Source organism: Ixodes scapularis, unplaced genomic scaffold (assembly GCF_016920785.2).
Source record: "Ixodes scapularis isolate PalLabHiFi unplaced genomic scaffold, ASM1692078v2 PGA_scaffold7__128_contigs__length_106722199, whole genome shotgun sequence".
In the NCBI taxonomy this organism is placed as follows: domain Eukaryota; kingdom Metazoa; phylum Arthropoda; class Arachnida; order Ixodida; family Ixodidae; genus Ixodes; species Ixodes scapularis.
In genome coordinates this window covers 13785391-13807710 of record NW_024609882.1, presented here as the reverse complement: position 1 = coordinate 13807710, position 22320 = coordinate 13785391, and the positions used below count along the sequence as shown (strand labels likewise).

At 48.6% G+C, this 22320-nt stretch overlaps 1 protein-coding gene across 4 annotated transcripts in view; it reads left to right on the top strand.

Moving 5' to 3' along the window:
- LOC8052031 (choline/ethanolamine kinase) overlaps window positions 1–22320 on the top strand; it is a 58375-nt gene extending 36055 nt beyond the window's left edge. The window contains exons 1-10 of one of the 4 annotated variants that reach the window (XM_040220744.2): window positions 3378–3568; window positions 9028–9150; window positions 10136–10361; window positions 11074–11207; window positions 13169–13279; window positions 14099–14157; window positions 14231–14315; window positions 14684–14792; window positions 15084–15281; window positions 20990–22320. In XM_040220744.2, coding sequence (XP_040076678.2) covers window positions 3393–3568; window positions 9028–9150; window positions 10136–10361; window positions 11074–11207; window positions 13169–13279; window positions 14099–14157; window positions 14231–14315; window positions 14684–14792; window positions 15084–15281; window positions 20990–21106 — 1338 coding nt within the window. In that variant the 5' untranslated portion in view covers window positions 3378–3392 and the 3' untranslated portion in view covers window positions 21107–22320. Of the gene's footprint in view, window positions 1–3377; window positions 3569–6810; window positions 6980–8112; window positions 8305–9027; window positions 9151–10135; window positions 10362–11073; window positions 11208–13168; window positions 13280–14098; window positions 14158–14230; window positions 14316–14683; window positions 14793–15083; window positions 15282–20989 lie in introns of those variants that run through there. The other 3 variants (XM_040504685.2, XM_029995262.3, XM_042286571.1) reach the window with 3 other exon arrangements.

Here is a 22320-nt window from a genome sequence, read left to right as displayed (position 1 = left end):
GAACGACGCCGAGAGCTCCGAGCACTGCATGGTAGCGCTGAACGAGCAGCCCCTACCCACGACCGGCCTACCTCGGTGCCGTTCCTGGCTAGGCCGGAGCCTTTCGGCCGCGGGGTTCGGTTGGTGCGGTCGCGGTCGGCGAGGTTTGGCGAGGCGAGCACGGTGGCATCCTCGGAGCGTTCAAAAGCGAACTCGCTCGCCGGGGATTGCGCACACCCGACGCCTCTGGTCCAAAGTGGCCCGGCGCCCCGGCCCGGAGCCCAAAACGCTTGGGATTTGATGATTCTTCCGCCTCGTGCGAGACCACCGCACCACCATGTCAACCATGTGAAACCACCGCGAGTAACCGCGAGACTGGCCGCGATAGCGGAAACGCCGTCATCTCACCGGAAACCGATCAGTTCGAGCTCTCGCGCACCATCTCCAACGACGGAGCTCGCGGAGCGCGCTCCGCCACCGTGCACCGGAAGTGAGACGATGTCGCTTAGTTTAGCTCGAGTGCACTCCGACCGCTGGAGTGCGCTCGAGCGCGTTAACTTAACGCGCCCAATGTCGCTGCCGGAGCCGGTTTACTCAAAAAGTGCGGGAAGCTGCGGGATTGCACTGGGGCCGCGTGGTTACAGACGGGGTAATAAGTGATTTCCCTACACACCACCTAAAAAGGAGGGATTTTTTTTTTTTTTTTTTTCTGAAGGCACCCCTTTTATTTGTGACGACTCCTCTATTCTCAACAACCCGCCATTCCCCCCGCCCCTAAAAATTTACACACAGTAAAGAATGCGCCCCTCCCTGAGGGTCGCAGGTTGTTTTGTCCCGGTCCTTCCTAGAAGTCGTAGGTCAGGGCCGGGCGATCGTGGACAGCCGCGAAGGATGGTCGCTTCTTGCTCGTTGCTGGTGGCGGAGCCTCGAGGAAAGACGCTCAAAGTCGGGAGCAACGGTTAATAAAAACAAATGTATTAAAACGACAACAGCAAACTTGGTTACAGGACTCTACTGTCCGCTCACGGCAGTAGAAATACCAAAAAAACCGCGCCTCGGCGCAAAGTGCCCACCGCGCACGGTGAGGCTCAAAGAAGCTGCTCGTCGCTCGCGACAAAGCTACACGGACCGGCGGACCGCGGAAGATAACTTGCTCCGCGCACGGGCATGTTCAAACTCAACGTTTCCTCGCCAGCGCGGACGAGAAAACTCCCCGCTGACACAGGGCCTGTCCAATCAGGACGATTATACAATTCTATTGGCCCCAGTGCCCAGCGGGTCCTCCACCAATTACAGAAAAGCCACAGAACTCTTTCTTTCCCTTTTCTAAGAAGAAAAACAATGCTAAACGCCTTGGGGAACTCTCCAATCGGGGCGATACTTTACTAGTTTACGGGGAAAACACCCCCGCTTCGCCGCGTCAAAACAAATTGGCGCCGTGTCCTTCGAAGTTAGCGAGTAAAGCGTAATGGGGAGTTCAGGTGGACCCAGACCGGCGCCCCTCATCGCTAAAACCTCATTGTATCAGTCTCCCAACTGGACAAACCGTCACTGTGAACGCGCCGTGACGACAAAGACGGGGAGGGTGCCTCTACCTCGCGGCGACAGGCAAGAATGTCTGTCTCCTTCCCGGGCCAAAGATTAAAAAGGGCTCAAGCCGCTCATCCCCCTATCCTCGGGGCGAGCCGTCGGGGTGCCCCCATCCGAACGGTTGAAGGTCGATTACCTCACTTTCCAGGAAACGATCAAATACTCAAGCGACTCCTACAGACACCTCACCTAATTTCAATTCCTGGGGAAACTCCTGGGGGTAATCATAAATATAAATTTGGCACTTTCAACCTCGGTAACGCGTTGTATATTACGTTTATATTATGTATATATAATAAATTATACAAAACTGCGCGTCTAAAACGTATAATAATGCCGAATAAATGCGCACGAACAAACCACGTGACACGAGTGAGCAGACGACTCGGCCGGAGTAAAAGGAACCAGAGCAGGCGCTTTTTCTCGACGAGGCCTTCCTTCTCCGGCCATTGTGACGTCACGACTCGGAGAGCTACGGCCTTACTCGTCTCTCATCCCACCCCTTTCCCCCTTAGCAGAGCGAACGATGAAGAGGAGACGACCTCCTCTCCGGCGTCAAAGTGAAAAGGGGTCAGAGAGGACCCTCAACTCTTTGAAAACATTGTTTTGCCGTTTTACTTTACCTATTCCTATTTTCAGGTTGAAATGTATTATTCTTTTTTCTTCGCCCATAACGGATATGTCTGCCAGGTGGCTGGGGACACGAGGAATCTAAAAAGCTGTTCGAATGAGAGCTTCGGTCCTTCAGCGAGGATCAAGTGGTACTTGACGACGAGTCGTAAACAGCGTGCGCATGTTCGGTTCAGCCCCGCGTTTGTTTTTGCGCACTATCTGGACTGCCTTTGTTGCGGGGACAATGCGATGCTCTTATCAGGTGTTCCATTTGACAGCTGCTTCTTCCCGCCACGAGACCTGTCGGGGGCATTGGTCGACGCACTCAGGATGCGCGGCACCGCGAAGTTACGTCATCAGTTACGCCATCTTCGAGCGATCAAAACAAAGGAGCGATATCTGTAAGACCTTCACAGCCCAGAACAATGAAGCTGCGGGTGACCGTTAAGGCTTTAGAACACTCGAATTTAACTTTGGATGGTTCTTGATGCGCTTTGAATTTCGGTTAGCCCATACGGCCTAGGAGACAATCCGTGGCTCCAGAAACAAAACACGAAACTCTAAACCGTAATCGACTGCTTCGGCAGAGTATATAAACACAATACAATTAATTGTGATCCTTTATCCGTTCAGTTATTGCCGTGTGAGCTTTGCTACGGTTAGGTTTTCCATGCAAGTTTTCATCCGGTTACCAACTGGCCCATATAAGCACGTTATCCGGTTAGTTCTGAACTTTCGAGCTTCTCTCTAGTGAACTTCTCTCCAGTTAGCCATGGTTAGCTTTTCTACGGTGCGCTTATCTCCTGTTTTTTTAACGTGGGCCTTTCTAATGGGAGCTTTTCTGCCGCACCCATACTAGAGGCCCTAACAATTTTAGTCGCCTATCTGGTACAGGAGGTAATAGGAAGTTTTCGTAGACCGCGTTTCCCCCTCCGCTAAGCCCTCCAGTATGAAGAAGCCGCTACTATTAATTTTAACATCATTCAGTCGAATGATGAACGTAATTCCGAAGAAGCGTCTGCGCAACGACTGCCTCGAAAGAACGCAAAACGAACATGAACGGAGTGGTCTGAGCCGTCGGCAACCGGAGCGATTTCTATTGGACGGCCAATGAAGGGCTGAGATCGTCAAGCGAGCATGCGACCTTGGGCCCGACTTTCGATAGCGGCGCGGACTCCCCTTTGGTCCTTTCAACGCCGGACGGCACCGATATGCTCGCGCTGGCCGTGACCTGCTCTCGGACACTGTGCAAGAGAGTGAACGTCCAAGTCCTGCTTTCGACTAGACTACTGTGCCAGTACACCGACTGGAAACGGGAAAAATACCGGTTGGTAACTTTCCGCGCGAAGAATGGGCCATCCGAGTTTCCTCCAACACTTGCCACAAGGTGAGAAACCATGTTACCCTTACACAAATCTGTAGTTACATTCTTTTGAATATCCGTTGAAAATTTTCTGGAATCGTATTGAACTTTTTTTTAGTTCGAATTCTTTTTTGACGGAACCGCGAATTAACGTAAAAAACGACACTCGATTTTTTTTTATAGCTATTTTGGATTTTGTTAGGAAATAGAGTCCATGTGGTACATACACATTAGAAACGAACACAAACACCATAAAGGACTCAACTTCTTTTTTCTTAACAATAACATTTATTTACAAAATTTTACAGACTAGCATTACAGAAGGAATCTCTATATGTACGCTTTACACACGCGTCAAATTACATCCGCCATTGCTGACCTTCTCTTTCCCATATGCCATTGAAGCGGGCGTTGACAAGCCTGCACAGAGGCCAATGCTGGGGAGAAGGACGCAGTAGAACCTAAAATAGCAATAACCTGCCCTGCTGTGGTTATGATGAGGTAAATGTAATAAGAAGAAACAAAAACTGAAGGTCGGTTATGGCAGCCCAGAGGCACAGTTACTGCAAAGCGTCTATACCATATTGCAACATTTTCCATATAATCACATAAAGTTCGAAAGATCGGCCGTTAATGCCACTAGCACACCCGGCCGTGTACCGTTCAGCGCCTTCGCACTTCGAAAAGCCCTAGCCAGGTGCTATTTGCTGTTTCCGCGTTTGTCTCTGCAGTCGTTTGGGCGGTTCTTGCCAGCGTTCCAGTCCCGACTTTGTCACAGAGTCACAAACCTCCCCAAAATGACGCCAGGTTGGTCTGCCACCCTCTACCACGTGCAGGTGTCCGTCCTTGACAACCAAAGAGCCCATGTAGTCCTAAAAGAGTAGTTATCTCCCACAGCCTGGCCGAAGGACGCACCTCGAGTTCTAGGCGAAGGACCATGAAGCACTGAACAACAGAATCGAGTCCCGTTAACTGCTCCAGAGCCTTATATAGCCTACATGTTGAAGAGGATCATTTGGCCGGTGACCACCTCAGCACTTATTAAGATTCCAAGTGTCCAATCTCCTTCTCGGGGGTCTGTCAAGGAGAAGACGGTGTTTCCACGTTCGTGGGCCATATCTCTTACTAAAAAGCATTGGCACAACTAATAATAATTCGGCGCAGTCGCTAAAACAACATCCACAAAAACGGCTCCTAGGAGAAATGTTATCGCTTTTCAGTGTTTACGGACGAGACAGAGAGGGGGAGGGGGTTAGGTTAACGCGTTTCAGCGGTCCGTCCGGACGTTACGCTAGGCACAGCAAACTTTTATGTTACGTGGAACGTAACTTTATGTTTATTTTTGTCACGTCAGACGTGTTATCAGAATGTTTTATTAAATAGAAACAGGAAAGAGAATGAAAAAGGTAATTTGCCGTTGTCGTCTAATTAAAGAAAAAAAAGTTAGATTAAAAGAAAAAGAAGTGCAAAACAGCTTACTATCATTTTTAGAACTCTTACAAATATGTCAACAGGGAAATATCCGTAGAAAATGTTTTTTTCCCTTTCAATATTTAAAAAAAAAAATGTGAGCTGTTATTCTTCGAAACTTTCTTCCAAATGAAGAAAAAAAATGCCCTCAATATTTTTAATAAAATAATAAACAAATTAATATTTCTTTATAAAACAATATAAGAATAATGTCAATACATTTTCTTTGTATTTCTTTTTTTAGGAAATAGTCTACAAAAAAAAACGCCATTACATTTTTTTAAAACAAGTCTACAAAAATCCATTATTTTTTTCTTTTGAAAGTTTTTGACAATAATTAAAACAAAGTGCGTTTATAAGGAAATTCAGCAGGATCCCGGAAAGTCAGTAAGAAGTCTAAACAAATTAAAAAAGAATGTCGAAAGCTGTTGTTGTAAGGGTAGACGGCGTCTGGAGGGAACTCGGGGAAGACTGCCGTCTCGATGCTCAAGTCTTGACCACGACGGGTAGTTTCAGCTCCTCTGTAACTCCTTAGCTTGTTCGCAAAATAGAAACCACAAAAGTAAGAAGAAAAAAAAATGAACAAAATTTGTGGCTTACATTATGTGAGCAAGGAGTCCTGTCGACGCTTGAAAACTGCATGTTCGGGTGCATGCCACACGAAAGGAAAACATTGGCGATAGCAGACTTTTCTGCTTGCAGTCAGGCGAAATAATGGACATCTATTCCGACATCCTGAACTTCAGCTTCCCTTTACTTTCGCGGCTTTAAAGGGACCACGAAATGAGTTTTAGGCTGGAATAAATTGGAATTTTAACTAATCGCATATTCTTTTGTGCGCCAAAATAAAACTGGTGCACGAGCGCAGAAAGCTATAAAGCCCGCTTTTCGATACGAAAATTTGAAAATATAGCGGACTATATTTCGTGCCTCCTTTCCTTCGAAAGCTGTCCGCCTTTTCACTGTAATGCTTCCGCTGTGCCCAATCACGTCAGCCGAACCCGACTCACGCATTCAACACAAGCACTGCGTCACTCGGACGTGTGTCCAAAAAGCACTGCATCACTCGGACGTGTGGTCAAAAAGCACGGTGGAAGCTTGGAGTCATCGCCTCCGGTGCACCAGCACGTCACGACCAAGTGATTTCTCATTTCGCTTTTGAGTCGAGGATTCAATTGAAGGAGGAAGGAGATGGAAAATCATTTCATGGTCCCTTTAAGAACTGCTCTACAGCGTCACATGGGACTTATGTTCGAACATGATGCGATAACGGTATCGGCGGCGTATAACAACTCGGTGATGCGCAGAGAGTAAACTCGCGAAATACACCCTCCGCCACTCTTACGGCTTATTAGCGCATAGAGCAGCGCACTTTCCTTCCTGTGCCAGTTCTTGCTAGGATTTCTTGGCCGGCGTCCCAACATGACTTCCTGTCAAGCGTGCAGACGGGTCACAGACACCTCGACGTCAACACACACGTCCGCGTGACCTTCCAGACGACAGAAGCCGTTGTCCTCAATCTCCGAGACACGTAGGCTCCCGCACCTCTTGTTTGGGGGGTGAGGGAGAAAAAGAGATTTTGAGTGCATGCTCGTCCGTAATTTCCAGTTCCGGAATTCTCCCGAGGGGCTCGGCCATCCTCCTCCCTCTGATTGCTTTTGGGAATTCTCCGGGACCCCAAATGGGAGGGCCAGCCCCGATTATCTGCGTGAAACGTCGCTGGTACGCCGGTTCAGCCGGAGAGAAGGAAACAAGTAGTTGGCGTTGCTTTACGACTCACGAGGGAGTTTAGTCTTGCGGCCGATCTTGTTCGGAGAGGCCGGCGCTCGTGGTGTGTTCTGCATCGCTCGGCATGGGTTCCTTCGTCAACTTCCCCTGGGAGAGTGTCTTGAAGGACCTGGCGAGGCGCGCCAAGTCCAGTTTAGCACGTCCAGGAAGCGTGGTTTTGCGGCGACAAAATTGTGGGTGAGTGAAGAGAGATCTGCTGCAAGGATACCTGTAGAGGGTCGACGGACTGGCCCAATTTATTACGCCGGAAAAGTGAACAAACGATACGGTTTAGCTTTAGAGACAGCCAACTGTGTAGCTTGACATCATTAACGTGGCGCCTCTTCTTTTCAATAACATCCGCGGTCATTCGTAACGTTCACGGGCTTCGTGCCTCAAACCAGGGGCTCAAGAGGTATATCTGATGTGTGGGGGCGACGTCTGAAGGCTCATGTCGCATCGTACACTTCACCTCTCTCTCTGTCAACGACCACTGACGAAGCGTAGTGCAGAGAAATGAAGGCTGCACTTTGATCGAATACTCGGAGATTTATTAGTGAGAACGCACATATTGGATAAACAATGAATGACAACTTCAAACGAACGGGTTAACAAAACTTCCGAAGAAAAAAAAATAAATGACGCCAGCTACTGAAACATATAAACCATTTTAAACACGATGCACAAAATTGTTGGCACTTTCCGCACATGGTTTGTCTTTCGCGTCGGTTTAGCCTGTGGCGCCTCGTCCGGTCTCCGCCTATGGTTTGCAGCTTCAACATGCAACAGTCTCACGGGTGGTGGGAGGGGAGAAGAGAGGGGGAAAGGGGGGGGGGGGGAGGAGGTCGGAACAGACGAGTGTGGGGGCTTGCCCTCACTGGTTTAGATCCTGTAAAAGCAAAAACGGCAAAAGCCCCCCGCGCCCCCCCCCCCCCCCCCCCCCCTTCCCAAGCTCATGAGCCATAGATGATACAGTAACGGTCCAGGCGAGCTGGTGAATGTTAACCACGTTGAATAAACCTGAGACTGGGCAGAAATGCAGAAAGGTGTTGGACTGGGCCAGAAATGAACACATAAGTCGAAGGAACACAAAAGTCATACGTGTTACCAAGTACTATACTACCATCCTCCAGAGATTTTACTTTCGTGGCAAGTTGTCGGTGTGGTGCATTGAACGGCGAAAAACCAAAGAACAGCGGCGGATCGCGGATATTGAACGGTGGAAAATTTCGAACCGGAATCCAGATGCGAAATTGCTCGAATACGGCGCGAAATTGCCCTTTTCGCAGTTTTCGCAAGCAACTTGCGGAAATCCCGTCCGCTTGAGGGCGGCGACGCGTTGCCAACGGCGCGATGACGCGGATGACGTCATAGGCAGGCCTCTTCAGAAGATGCTCGAGTTGGTCCGGGTGTCATTTGTGCGTTATGAGCCCCGGTGTAGCTAAGCTGCCTCCTTCTGACAAGGCCATGTATTCTCATATGGGCAAGGAGATTTCCTTTCTAGCATTCCACCCGCAGCACAGGTAACACGAAACTCGACGACAACCTGATTTGCCTTTGTTCGAGTCCCGGCAGCGTCGGCGAAACGTTTGCCGAGAGCGGTGGTGTCGCCCGGTGAGCCGAGATCTGGCGCCGACCCCGTAAGCTTTAGTTGGCCGTGCAATTTGTGTCTTCTTAGCGTTGGGAAAGCGTGTCGGCAAACGACTAAATATCGCAGGAGGGCTAAAGTCTCGACGGGGGCCGGTGGCAGAAAATAAAAGGAAAAGTTCGCCGGACACTGCGGATCAGAGATGGGCCGGACACGTTTTCCTTTTCCATGCGTCACGAGCCATCGTTCACGCTCTTTGCAGCACCCGTGTGCGTTCCGCAGTCCCGATCATGCCGATGGGTGGCCTAGCCCACCACCAACGTTCGGTGTCAACCACGTAGGCCTGGAGGGCAAACTCCGCTGCCGTCGACCTTTCGATATTTTTGTTTCTTTTTTTCTTTTCCCCGGAGGTTTGGCACAGCATGATAATACAGCTAGTCGTCAAAATGTTCCCAGACAGTGGTAGCGACTCACCGACGCTGACCTCCAGGCTGCTGCGAGGATTTAAGGCCGTTCAACGGGGTTTTTTCATCTTGAAGTTCAAGTACGGCGAGACGCTCCGCGTGCAACTTCGGGGTCGCGACAACGGCCGCTAGATCACGCCATCCAAAAAAAGAAAAGAAATATATATATATATTCTTTTTTTGTATCGTTTCAGCGAGCCGGATGAAGTTTACATCACCGAGGACATGCGGGACAAGGCGTACAACATTTGCCGGGAGTTTTTGAGCGGTACTTGGAAAAGCATATCCAGCAGCGACATGGTCTTCAAGTCTGTGAGGTGAGGAGTGCTCACTTTGTTGGCACTACGCGCCAACAACGTGGCGCCCTGTCACACGATCTTGTGGCGGCGAGTGAAAGAATTGCGCAGTCAAACGTCGTAGAAAAAAAAAAAAAAAATGACGAATATCATGGGCATTCCAACGTTAGCAGGCAGCACTGCATCCGTGGCAATATGATATGATAATGCTGAGTTCATCTTTCTGTTTAGTTTCCAATTTCAGTGTCTTTCATAATGTCACCTCTCTACCGGCATTTTAAGTTTTTTTGAGCGGTTCCCAAGGTGCAAATAACCAGAGTGAAAACTTTCATGCTGAGGTAAATGCCCAAATCTGTTCAACTATTGAAATTTCCAATTGTAGGATGTTGACTGAAAATTCTCCAGTTTGACGAGCAAGTCGTTTTGACAGTACGAAATATGTATAACTTTGTCACTTTACTTGAATTCTTTAAACTGGTTCAATGAGAGTTAATTTTTGCTTCTTTTAGGCCCGATATCACGGCTATGTGATGTCTCAATCGCACATTGCAGGCCCCATAACTTTGCAAAGTACTGCGGTACAGTGGTATCCCATGTTTTCTTTTCATAGCTGGTAGCTTCGTACGAGGTTTCATATCTTATGCGATGAAAGATAAATATCTCGGGGGAGGCCAATTGTGCGGACTCAAGTTTCGAGTGTTTGTCGATTTAGAACAAGCCGCCAGAAATGTAATCTTATTTTTTGCGGAGGCAGTAGCAGGTTTAAGAGCGCACGTGAGCTTATGGCCCTACCTCAGCTGCGAACCGTAAGTTCACGCTTGCACCTTTTATCGACTGTTTCGCGATAATGTATAAAAAGCTGGGGCTTCTTAGGACATTATTGAAGTGACGTAACCGGGGATATTTTATATTGGCAGAAGATTGGAGGGCGAGCGATTTAAATGCCGAGGTCTGTCGGGGCCGACCCGGTGGCTTCTCTGACGACTTTTTTACGATTGGGGTGCAGCGGCGGCCTGAGCAACCTGCTGTACTACTGTTCGCTGCCGGAGACGCACACGCCACTGTACGGCGAGCCCAGCCAGGTGCTGATGCGCATGTACGGCCAGATCCACAGCGAGGGCGGGGAGTCGACCGTCACGGAGAGCGTCATCTGCACCCTGCTCTCGGAGCGCAACCTGGGGCCCAAGCTGTACGGCGTCTTTCCCGGCGGCAGGCTCGAGGAGTACATACCCGTGAGTGGCAAGGGGCGTCGGTCGGAACCATGCTGCCCGCGACGTGTTTCCAAAATGTATTGTCTCAGCATCGAAAGCGATCCTGGAGTAACAGCAAACGGCCTCCCGGGAGCTGGCACGTCGTGCTCGCGGATGTTGGCAAAAAGGGCTAGCGAATGCGAGGGTCGTCTGCTTTGGTTTTCGCCTGGCCACAGGACTGCCTACGGCTCGCAGCCACTGATTCCAGCTTTGCTGCCACGCCATCGCCAGCGCCACACATTTTTCGCCTCATTAGGCAAAAATGCCGGTAGCACCCCAGGCACCGTAGTCAAAAGGGCTATGGTGCTCGGGAGAGAGTGAGCGGCGGACCATTCAAAGGAATCCGGGCGGCTCTCGTAGAAAGAGTGAAGTTTATTCCGGAGTTGTTGAGAGACGTTTTTGTCGTAGGCTGAATTCATAGTTTTTAGCGAGCTCGACGACAAATATTTCGCTCATCACTGCGTCGCAAATCATGCACCGCAACTTCCCCAACTACCGTTTCGGCTTCGATACCGACGGCCAAATTTTGCCGGCGTCGGTATTTACGTTGCCTGGTGTCGCGTTGGATAATTGGATCGCGCCTTCTAAGGGTGTGTGGTGACGCGTAGTGAGCAGACTGGCCCAAAAGCTTTAGTTTGCCACCATTCTCGTTTTGTTTTTTTCATGTTGCGACGAGGGTCTTTTTTTTGCCCAGGCACGTGCTCTGACCATCGAGCAGCTCAAGGACCCTGAGATCTCGCTGTTGATTGCCAAGAAGCTGGGCAAGGTGCATGTGCTGCAGGCACCTCTGGTCAAGGAACCCACTTGGCTCTTCAACAACATGCAGAGGTAAGAGTGCCTTGTTGTCTTTCGGGGTGCCAGAACTTGGGTGCAAAACAAACAGCGAAAGGAAACTCGAGGAAAGCAATTTCTGTTGTTTATTTGAGAATGCCAAATGGCCTGTCCAGTTGTTACGAAAAACAGTCACTGACAAGATGAGAATGACAGGGAGTGCCTTCAACAGCGCTTCCCGTGAGCCTGGAGCATGCATGCGCAGCTGAAGCGAAAGGCAACGAGCGCGTGGCATCCCAAGGAGAAGAAATGGGAACCGACTAATATTCACCGATCCAAGTGACTTGCGTGTCATTTTGACTATAGTTATTTGGCATTCTTTCCTTTACACGCAGCATGTACGCCGCATGACACAGTTACTGCGAAGCAACATTTGCATCTTCTTGTTTTGCTCGGGCGGCCCGCGTAGGCACATTTGAGTATGTCGATATTTTTGACGACGGCGTTTTGGCTCGCAAAGAATGAGAAAGACCTTGCGTTTGTGCCCGCTGTGTCGTGCTCTGGACATCCTACACTGTCCAACCTCGCATCTTTTAGCGGCTTTTGGCAAACTATGCTAGAAACCTGCAGTCTGTAGAAACACCGTTAAAATTTTTGCTGGCGAAAAAATGCGAGGCTTGTGGTTGGACCAGTTGGTGCGTGTCGAACGATAAAAAACGGCACAAAATAAACCAGGGGAAAGAACGAGAAGTAAACAGAAACGGTGCTGACTGACACCTGAAATTTATTCCTACATGTTACGAAAAAGTAAACGTAAGAAAAGGAAAGAAAAACTCAACCCGACAGGACCACCAGAACGCACCTGCAACTATGATTAAATTTGCCACATTTCTCGATAAATTTCACTTTGTCGCTAGCCAAGGCCTCGGACGGAGTGCTCACGTGCGTGTCTGCTCCGTGAGGAGAGACGAAAAAAGCTTGGACAATTTCTCTCGTTACTTCGTTGCAGTGACGAGCCAGAATCTTGATTTGAGTAAACGGCGGCAAACACATCCACTTGTCTCGATGGACGGCAAGTTGCCCCAACAGTGCAGAAAGAAGGGAAAGCTCTCTTGCCCCAGCATTCCTACATATGCTTCGCGACATAGTAGAAAGATTGGGTGCACAACCCCAGTTGCGACGTACTGGGTGCGGTGATTGATCTCGCACTGGGGAGCACCGGAGTACCCTGTGCGATTGACAGCTTTAGGGTGACATTGCTGTTCCCAAAACCGCAGGGTACATCTAGATGCATACTGCTTTTTATCCTATTCACAAATGTGTGTTGTAGAGGAGTTTGGATGTTGCTGGGAGTAAATATGTAGCCTCTCGACTGCGTTGCATTTGTTTATTGAAGCTTAAATTAGTACAGGAGGGAGTCTTCAGCCGTGATGTAGCTAGGGGGCAGCTTATGGGGCTTTAGCCCCTCCCAAAATCCGGCCAACCCTTAAATAAACGCCTGTATTTTGACCCCCCCTTCCCCTCTCCGCACCCCGAGTCGTGGACATCCCAGCCACGTCCGCCCCCCCTCCCGAAAAAGACTCCTGTCTGCACCACTGGTCCTCGGTGCCACTCTATATACTATTTGATTATGTGGCACTTGTTCACTGCTTGGTTCGATTTTCTAGCCTATATATGGCGAGCGTAAGAGGATTCTGCAAGTGTGCTCGTTTCGTTTTTTCTACTGTCGACGATGGTGTCTGACATCTGCGTTTTTTTTTCTCATTGCTGGATGCGTGGCACCTACTTGATTTTGCCTCACGTGGACTAAGTTATGTACATAAAATGTAACAGTCTGCATGTTGCTTATTTCTTTTGTTTGTTACAAAACATTTATTGTATTCTTTGGGCCTTGAAACAAGTCCTACCATACCTTCCGAGAGGAGGCGTCTGTAAATAAATCGGTGTCTAAAAATGAACTCGGACATTTCCCAGCGGGTGTCGGGGCAGGAGTTCTCACGAGTGACTTGAATCCCCAGGTGGCTCAAGTATGCGCGGAGTATCAAGGTGGACTCGCTGCCAGTCAAGGACTACACAAACGCCGTCAACCTCCTCTCGGTCGACCTGGCTGCAGAAGTCGGCTGGCTCAGGTAGGCGCTCTCCGCAGCGTTGAGACCTGCCATTGCGCGAGTGGAGGCAGACAACAGTGCTCTTACCACCTTGACATTTTGGTTGTTGCGTAAGAGTCGACTTGGTGCTGCTAGTGATAGAGTAGTCCTCTACATTGGAGTGCATCCGACGTCCCACAATTAATTCTTTTCCTACATAAATCGCGTTCTTGCACTATTCAGTTGACATTTTTCACCGAAAGCAGCGAACCTTAGCTTTGTATGAGTCCAGTGTATGCGATTTTGGTGCCTATTGGCGACTCTGTCTATAGACCTTTTTCGCAAGGGTGCCGCCATCTTGAATTGTCTTCACTTCCAGTATGGGCGAAAACATTGTTTTGCCGTCGCCACGCCAATAGAAGGCATTTAGGACATAAACGTAACCGTCAGACATTCTCGTTTTGCCTCCACGCAATTTCTTTACTATTTGCAGGTTGAAACATTCTGATATTTTTTCGTCGCCCATACCGGATATGCCTACTTGGTGGTTGGGGCGAGAGTAAGCTGAAAAGGTCTATAGGTGGCCCTGCTAGCTTCCAAAATAATAGATCTCTACTCACCCCTATGTTGACGGTGCAGTAGAAACTACATGCTCATTGATCCAGTCATATGTGATGGCAGCACGTGATGGCACGGTTCCCCGGGTTCCTAGGAGCATAGAGCATTATTCCTAACACAAGAATTGGTGTTGCTCATGACAAAAATCTGTTTTGTCGAGACCGGGCTTGGCAGCGAGTGTTGTGGCATCTATTTGAGAGTATTTAGCCGTGAGTGATGTCCGATTGCTCTATTGCTTCACAGGGAGCTCCTGTCTACAGTGTGTTCTCCGATCGTGTTCTGCCACAATGACCTGCAGGAAGGTGAGAGATGGTTGGCCAAAATGGCAACTCATGCTGTGATGGACCTTGTGAGACCTTGGAGTTGTCTTTCTAGGAAACATTCTCTTCATGGAGGGTCCTGGCCCCAAAGAAGACAACATGGTGTTCATTGATTACGAGTACTGTGCCTACAATTACCGGTAAGGCCACAGATGTTTTGTAGTGCTCAGTTTCAATGCAGTTCAATCTCGGTTTAGTAAGCTACGCTACAAGAGAGCTTTACTGGATCGGCATTTTTACTCTACCCGCTTCGCAGGTTTACTTCACTATAAAGAAAAGTTAAAGCAACCTTGTAACTGTAGTGAGGCTGTTCAGGTACTGAGATATGTAGTACAACTACCGCTGTCATAAAGGCTTTACTTTGTCTCGGTGGGGGCGTTGTGCTGTATTCTTTAAAAAACAGTTGCTTATGTGTGATAGCTTGAAATGCACGCTTTTGTTTGGAGTGTCTACCAGTAGCATGTAGGTACCTTGCAAGGGCCCTGCTTAGGCTCCCGTTGTATTGCAGGGGGTTTGACATTGGGAACCACTTCTGCGAGTGGATGTACGACTACTCCTACCCCGAGCACCCCTACTTCAAGGTCTTGCCGCACGACTACCCCCGCCTAGAGCACCAGGTAGGTTCTCGTAGGAAATAGTTAGCAGATGCGTTTCTCTAAAGAAATCTGGTGCGGCTTGGAACTTGAAAGCTTGACGAAGGCAGTTTCCAGCGGTCACGGCCGGGCAGTTTGTTTTCCCCGGGTCTTTGAAGAGTCGAGGAAACGAAGTGCGTGTATGTTCCAAACCGAGCTCGTCGCTACTAATGTCCTCGGTGGCAACGACGAGTGCTCTCTCCGAGAAAAGGCGCCCCATACTGCAATATTAGCCTCGCCGGCAACGGTGGACTGAGGGAGCCTCTTTGCGTGCAGCGGGAGTTTGTGAGCCACTACCTGCGGTCGTACAAGATGTGCCAGACGCTGAAGCCCGAGGACAACACGCCGGGAGCCATCAACACGGTGGAGCACGTGCTCAAGGAGGCCCACATGTTCACCCTGGCCTCCCACCTCATGTGGACCCTGTGGAGCATCTTCAACGCCCACACCTCCAAGATCAAGTTCGGCTACTGGGTGAGCGGCCGTCGGCCTAAGAGCCCCGGACGGTGACGGGGGGCAGGGGGTAACGAAGGTGTAACGCCGGAGTTTCCGCACCACTCGCCAAAGGCTGGTGTTGGGTCGGTGTTTGGTCCAGACCCGCCAATCGAGTGCCGGCCGGACATTGACCCGTGCCTCGTGCCACCGCACCTAGCAGGTGCTGGTCATGCTCCTTGACGTTTCTCAATCCCTGAAGAGGAAAAACTGCGCTTAAGATTGCTGCATTCCACCGAATGAGGCAAGAAAACTGTATGGCTTGGTGGAGGTGCAGCTCCGCTCAATACGTCGAGCACAAAGCGGAGAGGTTTAAGCGGTCGTTTACGACGGATGGGAGACACCGGTTCTTTAGATGAAACAGTAAAGTGCTGTCATCGATGCTCCTCTACTTGTTTTCACCTCGAGAAAAATTTAAGTTTGGTGCACCGTTCATACGCAGCGCAAAGGAGTTCTTACAAGATTGTTAGAAGCGATGCTTTTGGCAACATGATAAGATAACACATATCTATTTCAAAAGCAGCTACATATGTCTTCATTTCTGCATAAAAGGAGTCTAGACTCGTCAAGCTTTCCCAAAGTACTGCTTTACCGGAAGTATGGACCCAGTCGAGCTTTCCGATTGGCGCTGCTGGACGTGGCCAAGTCGGCCATATTGACACCCGAATAAAATAAAACATAAGAGATGTACGTAAAAATCCGACCAATTATTTAGACTGGCTCTACGGCATTAGGCGCATTGATATTTAAAAAAAAACACTAACACCTCTCGGAATTTTATTTTTTATTTTTGCCAGGCAATTTATTGTAATGTCAAAAGACTACCCAATCAATATTTTTCTACGGCGTCGCATATATTTTTAATAAAGTAAAAAAGTGCAACTGCTTGAAACTGAAACTGGGCTGGGGAGCAAGAAAAAATGTAGAGGAGGAGAGAGTTGCCAGAGGTCACATGGCAACACCCGACTGCGTTTTCCTTTTTTTTTTCTTTTTCCTTTTTTTTAGCAGAGCAATGCAGATGAAGTTGCTCGTTTTTCATCTCCTTTGCAAAGTCAAGCACTTCCTGCGTGACATCTGCACATTTTTCAAACTCTTACCAATCCATGTTTGTAAGGTGAACAATGTCTTCAGCTAGGAGAAGGGCCGTCGACTCTGTGAGGTCTCCGTGCGAATCAGCTTGGTGGTCGGGCGTGTCATGGGGAATAAATAATAATTGTTCCGATCGGTGAACAATTTCTCTTTCGAAGCTAGACACATTGGCCGGTACCGCAAACAACAGTTCTAAAGTAGAGGTTCCACAACGGTCGTCCGGCCTGCGACTCCCACAATACGACGCCATGTTCAGAATTACGCGGAGGATGCACAGTGAACTTCCAGTTATCTGTGCAACTTGCTTTTTTTTTTTTTTTTTTCATTCAATGTATTTGTGAGCTTTTTAGAAGCCACAGAAAATGGGTATCATTTTTTTATATATATTTTTAGTATTGAGTGTGTGCCTTCGATGACCCGCAACTTTGATTATATTTAATGTGTGTTTTTAACCATAGAGAACGGCACGTGACCAGGGAGAAGAGAGTGAGCGCGACTCAAACTGGCCAGTTCTCGATCGGCGGTTTTAGGGCAGAAAGAAAACGAATTTCGAGCCGCTAATTGTGTTCTGGGTAGTTATGTCATGTACAAATAAAAACGTTGGTGAGCATAAATAGCCTGTTAATGTCCTTTTAACTATTTTCTTACCATGGGAAAACTTCCCAATTTTGGAGGGTCCCAGTAATTTTTTTTCTGACATACATTTGCTTTTCAAATTTTTTCTCTTGTATTAAAATTTGGTGCATAAATTCTCTTTTTAATTATATAAGTATGATATAGAAGTCTAATAAATTATACAAAATTTAATTTCTGGAAACCAAAATTATTGTGTCCAACACAACAAAAGTGAAAGATGTGCAGATATCTCGGAAAAAGAATGACAGCTAAAAAAAATTCAAAATACGCCAAATTTCAATAGCAGCACAGATAAACAAATTGCAATGTTCAAAATAAAAAAAAAAAATTGTTATGTTTTTTTACATAGTCTTAACCATGGTGGTGTGCACACCATTCAGTGAAGCAGCTTGTGGATGTGGTAAAACAAAGGTAAATGTACCAGGTACTGCAGAATTTGTCTTGTGCTCAATTTTGCACTCATAGTAACACGTGTCGCAATTGCGCCACTTCTCCATTTCTTGGGGAGGCTTGTGATGCAGTTGTTCAGTATGTACAGTGGTCATCACGTGTATGACGCGCCGGTCCTTCCATTGAAGATATAATACATTTTGATCCCTTAGCAAAGAGACATCACCTTTTTTGCCTTCTCCCATCTGAAATCCTTGAACCCCGCAATCTTTTCAACGCCATGTTCGCAAAAGGGAGCATCTTCTCCGAGTGCCATCTCCTTGGCTGCGTGGTTATTCGTGATAAATCGCCATCTCGTGGGGAAAAAGATAGCTATACAGAAACTGAAATTAGAGTGTCTAATCTAACCACCAGATGCATTGACAACAAGCACAAACAGCCTGGACTTCCATGTGAGCCCAGCGAAGAACATGAAAACTTAAACCAAAAGAAGCCTTGCCGACATGCAGTTGCAAATGTTTTGGGCTCATTTGACAAATCATCGCTGCCAGAACTAAAATGTGATGATCTGACATCATTATCTTCCGAATGTCTCGTGGCAGTACCAGCTACAAAATGACCGCAGGTGCCCTCGAATCGCGTGGCTTCAAACGCTTCCGAGGAGGTGCGCTCTGTGAAGAGCACTCTTCCTCGGCTGTGCATTTGATTGTAATAAACTGCCATCTTGTGAGAAAACAAGAAAAAAAAAAAAGGCTATACAAAAATCAAAACTAGGGTGTCTAATCTAATCAAGACCAGCAAATTGAAACTCAAATGTCTAATCTCGTGAGACCAGCAAAAAAAGAAAGAAAAAACCCAGAATAAGTTTTACTGGCAGAATTTTTGATGTTACGGCTTATTTGACAGATCATCGCTGTCTGAACTAAGTCTGGTGATCCAACATCATCTCCAGACTCACTCGTGCTTGTGTCGGCAGCAAAATTGACTGCAAACGCCCTCAAATCGCGAGGCTGGAAACGCTTCTGAAGACTCCGTGTTCGCAGCGAAGAGCGCTCTTCTCGATTACGTGCTCGTATTTAATAAATCATTATCTCGCGGAAAAAAAGAAATCTATCGGGAAAGTGAAACAAGTCTGTTTCCCGTAACCACCCGATGCTGTAACTTGTCCAGAACATCGTCTGAGCCTTTGCAACCGGGCTTTCAAATCGTGGATCTCGTGTTATCAATTCTGACGGGCGTGGCATGGAAAGAGTCGAGGTTTTCTCTACCAGTAGACCTTTTGCTGAATTGCCCAAGCATCAAAGAGAAACCCGGGAGTGTGGGCACATTGTGCACCTGTAGGGAAAGCGAGCGCATGCAGCATGTACGTTCCCAGCATCATCTTTGATGCTTGGGTAATTCGGCGAAATGTCTATTGATCTAGCAGAAAGAATAAAAGGGGAAAAGGACTAAACACTATCAAGTTGCCCATATTCTAGTCTGCAAAAGGAGACTGCTGGTTCATTTTTCCACTCTGGTGGTGCTGGTGCTGTCTCTCAAATGCTAGGCCTAGGCTTTAGTTTGGGTAGAGGTCACTTTCAAAAGTAGGCCAGGGGTCTTTGGAGCTCTGTAAACCCTGCAGTATGGTACAACAACCGGCACTGCAAAACGTTGCGAGGGTCTAGGGAGCACGAGTGCAGAGCGGGAGGATAGGGAGCAGTCTAGGGACAATGGGACTAGGGAAACGGTGAATTGGGGAAAGACGAGCAACCGTAGGAAGCTGGGTGCGAGAGTGGGCAAACGGTGGGATGTGCACGAAGGCAACGGTTAGGACGGGACAATAAAGAGTGGAACCTACGACTTGTCTGGAGTGTGATTGGAAAAGATAGCAATGTGCACTTTTCTTACATCATAGACTGTAAAATACCGAGCGTGCGCCTGTGTCACAATAAGTGCCCAACCCAGACTCCTGAGCACATCTGGGGCAGTTTGCTGGTGGTACGGGTATTCCGCTCGGTGGGTACGAGGGATCTTGAGGTCACCTGGCCGGTTCCTTATAGGGGCAAAAAGGGTCTAGCGTTCCAGCCGATTCCACTCGGCAGACGTGAGCCTTGCCTGTTGTTTTCTCGCTTAACTCAACCTTCCCCAGAAATAGCTTTACATGCCACCCCTAAAGCACACAAATGTGATTTGTTTCATTTACATTCCAAGGCTGATTACCCAGGCTGGTTCTGCACTTAAAATTGGACTCAAATAGACGAAGCGAGGACAAACTTATGGCAGCCCTTTGCCTGGAGCGCTACTCAGCGTCAACTATCTTGTGCCACGCTGTCAAAGCTAGCATAACTTCCACATTGGCCTAACGCTGTCAGGCTACCTGCGCGAGCGCAACATTATGTTTGTCGTCTCTCTCACGAGAGCATGTGCCAAAGAGGCGCAAGTCGAAGCCATCCGCTCTTGCAGCAGTGCTGAGCTGCAACACTCTAGAAGCTTCGCTAGACTCGACAACGCATCAAAAAATATTTGACGGCGAGTTTTTTTTATCGGCACCTTGTCCCCACGAAGCCAGTCTTGCGACCAGAAAATCTTTTTTGCGGGCGATTTTAGCCACCAGGAAGGATGCCCGCATCACGAGCAGACCGCCCCCGTTTGAGCAGTTGGCACTCCTACGCACCAACTGCTTCTCCGGGCACTCTGGTGCAATGCAATGAACGTGCGTGCATGGACCCTAAGCAATAAAGCCGACCCTACCTTGTGCCCCTTGTTCATTATTGCTCTCGGCCCTTCCAAGTCGCCATTCTTCGGTTTTTTAAGGTTATCTTTTGCTTTATGGCTTGCGGAAGGAAGTAACTTTTGCAGAAATGAGACTTTTCTGATCGTTTCTGTGTCTTGCAGACACTACCGTGCCATATTGTTAGGTATACCAGAGGTGGTGGGCTAGAAGTTGCGACGATGGCTCTCTTTGCCCAATGGGAGAGGCTCTGTCGGTGCTGCAGAGCGTTGCCAGCAGCGCCACAAGTGCATTCTGTGAGCCACTCTTGCCCAGACTGAACCACTCTGTAGGAGCGCAGGGTAGGGCTGCTGCCAACTTGCAGACGACACCTCGCTTTGTGAATTGCAAGACTGCTCTCGATCGCACGACGGTTGCACATCTTGTGTGACAGGGAAGTTATGCAACGGAGCACGCTACATTTGATTACAGCTCGACCAATCTTTTTGATTGTGCAGGGCCACCCTCGTAGCCATTGATTTCAGTGCTGCGGTGCGGTTCTGAAACAAAGTTTTGGGGTTTTGGTTCCTTGGAAACACTTTGTGCCTCTATGGTTGAGAATTAAGGGGAAACTCCTCTTTCCGTTTTATCCCTGAGCTCTTAGCCTTTCACGGACTACAGTTCTTGTTCACTGCCATACACGAGAATGGCCTCAAATTGTGAAAGCCACTCCCAACGAGAACACTCGCAAACTTTGTTTCAGTATCGCTACATTTTGTCAGAGCAGGTGCTTCGTTGGACACATATGCTCGTCTTTTGTTTATTTAACATGGTGGTGACGTTGGTGGTGCTGCGACAGAAAAAGAACAAATCTTCCTACTTTCAGGAATATGGGCAGGCTCGGCTGGAGAGCTACCTCAAGCTCAAGCAGCAGCTGTTAACGGCGGCGTCGGAGCACCAGCAGCAGGTGGACTCGGAAGCGACGCCGGCGGCAACGACATAGGGGAAGCGACGACCTGTGCTTGCCGTCTCCTCGAATGGACAGTCCGGACGAGACGCGTGCCCCGTTTGTTGTGCCTGACCGAGATGGAGGCCGTGTGACGCTCCCAGACATCTCTCCAAAGACCCGACGGAATCTTTTAGTGTACGAGCATTTGGTGCTCTCTGGGGGAGGAGGTTTTCGTTCTTGGAGAGTGGGACCGGCAGAAGAGAGTGTGAAACCAGGACTGATGTGACTTCATCCCTGTCTTCTCATATGCTGCCATAATTTCAGAGAAGACACTTTTCTGTCGGGGAACAAGACCGGGCAGGCAAACTTCCCGTTTCACGAGTCTGTGGTAGTTCTCTCTGAGCGCGCTTTGTGCACCGGCTCGATGAACGAGTCTAGTGCCAGCATTGCCGTTTCCTAGCGCGTCGGATTTGCCCCCCAGCCGCGGGTGAGGGTTCGGCGAGGGTGTGCCTTACTGTAGCATTTGCAGAGACTGCTTTTCTCGCTCACGAGGCGGGGAGACGCGACGACCGTGCGAGCTCGCCGTCGAGGTTGCGAGAAGCGGGACGAGTTTTACCTCAATCTCAATGAGCATTGGACTCTAGTCATAGGTCCCCCTGCCGCAACTGGCTCTTTGTGTTCACAAGGAGGCCTCCCAGTGGCAACTGCCCGCGTGGGAGGGCTCCACATTCCACTAGTACTCAGTCGTGACCAAAGTGCTGCCAATGGGGTGGGGGGGTTTCTAACGAGCTTGTTTGCAACACCTGCCATGACAAGGTTCAGCTCTTCCATTGTCCCACGTTAGGCTGCAAACTTTCTGGAAAGGAAGTGGCGGACCAAAATTGTTCCCTTTTTTTTGTTGTTTGCTCTGGCTTCTTTGTTTAGGGCCAACTTTTTGCGTGTTCAGAAGGTGCATTCATAAGCGGCCGACAGTTGGCCAACTTCATCCAGTGTGGGACGAACGGCTCGATAGTTTCGGGCAGCGTCCCAATGAGAAACGCCTGTCCTAGCTGCACGTTGCTCCATTGATACTGGTTTTAGTGTGCAAATGCATCGTCGACTAGGCATTTGATTTGTATTCGTGAATGGTGTTGGCCACTTGGGATGGTGCGAACATGTCCTGTCAATCCTAATTGGACCTAGTCTTGCAGGTGGTTTTTTAAGTGATGGAATAGACCCTCGGGTGAATGTTGGAACGTATTTGTAAATAAATGAAATGCTGCAAAGTA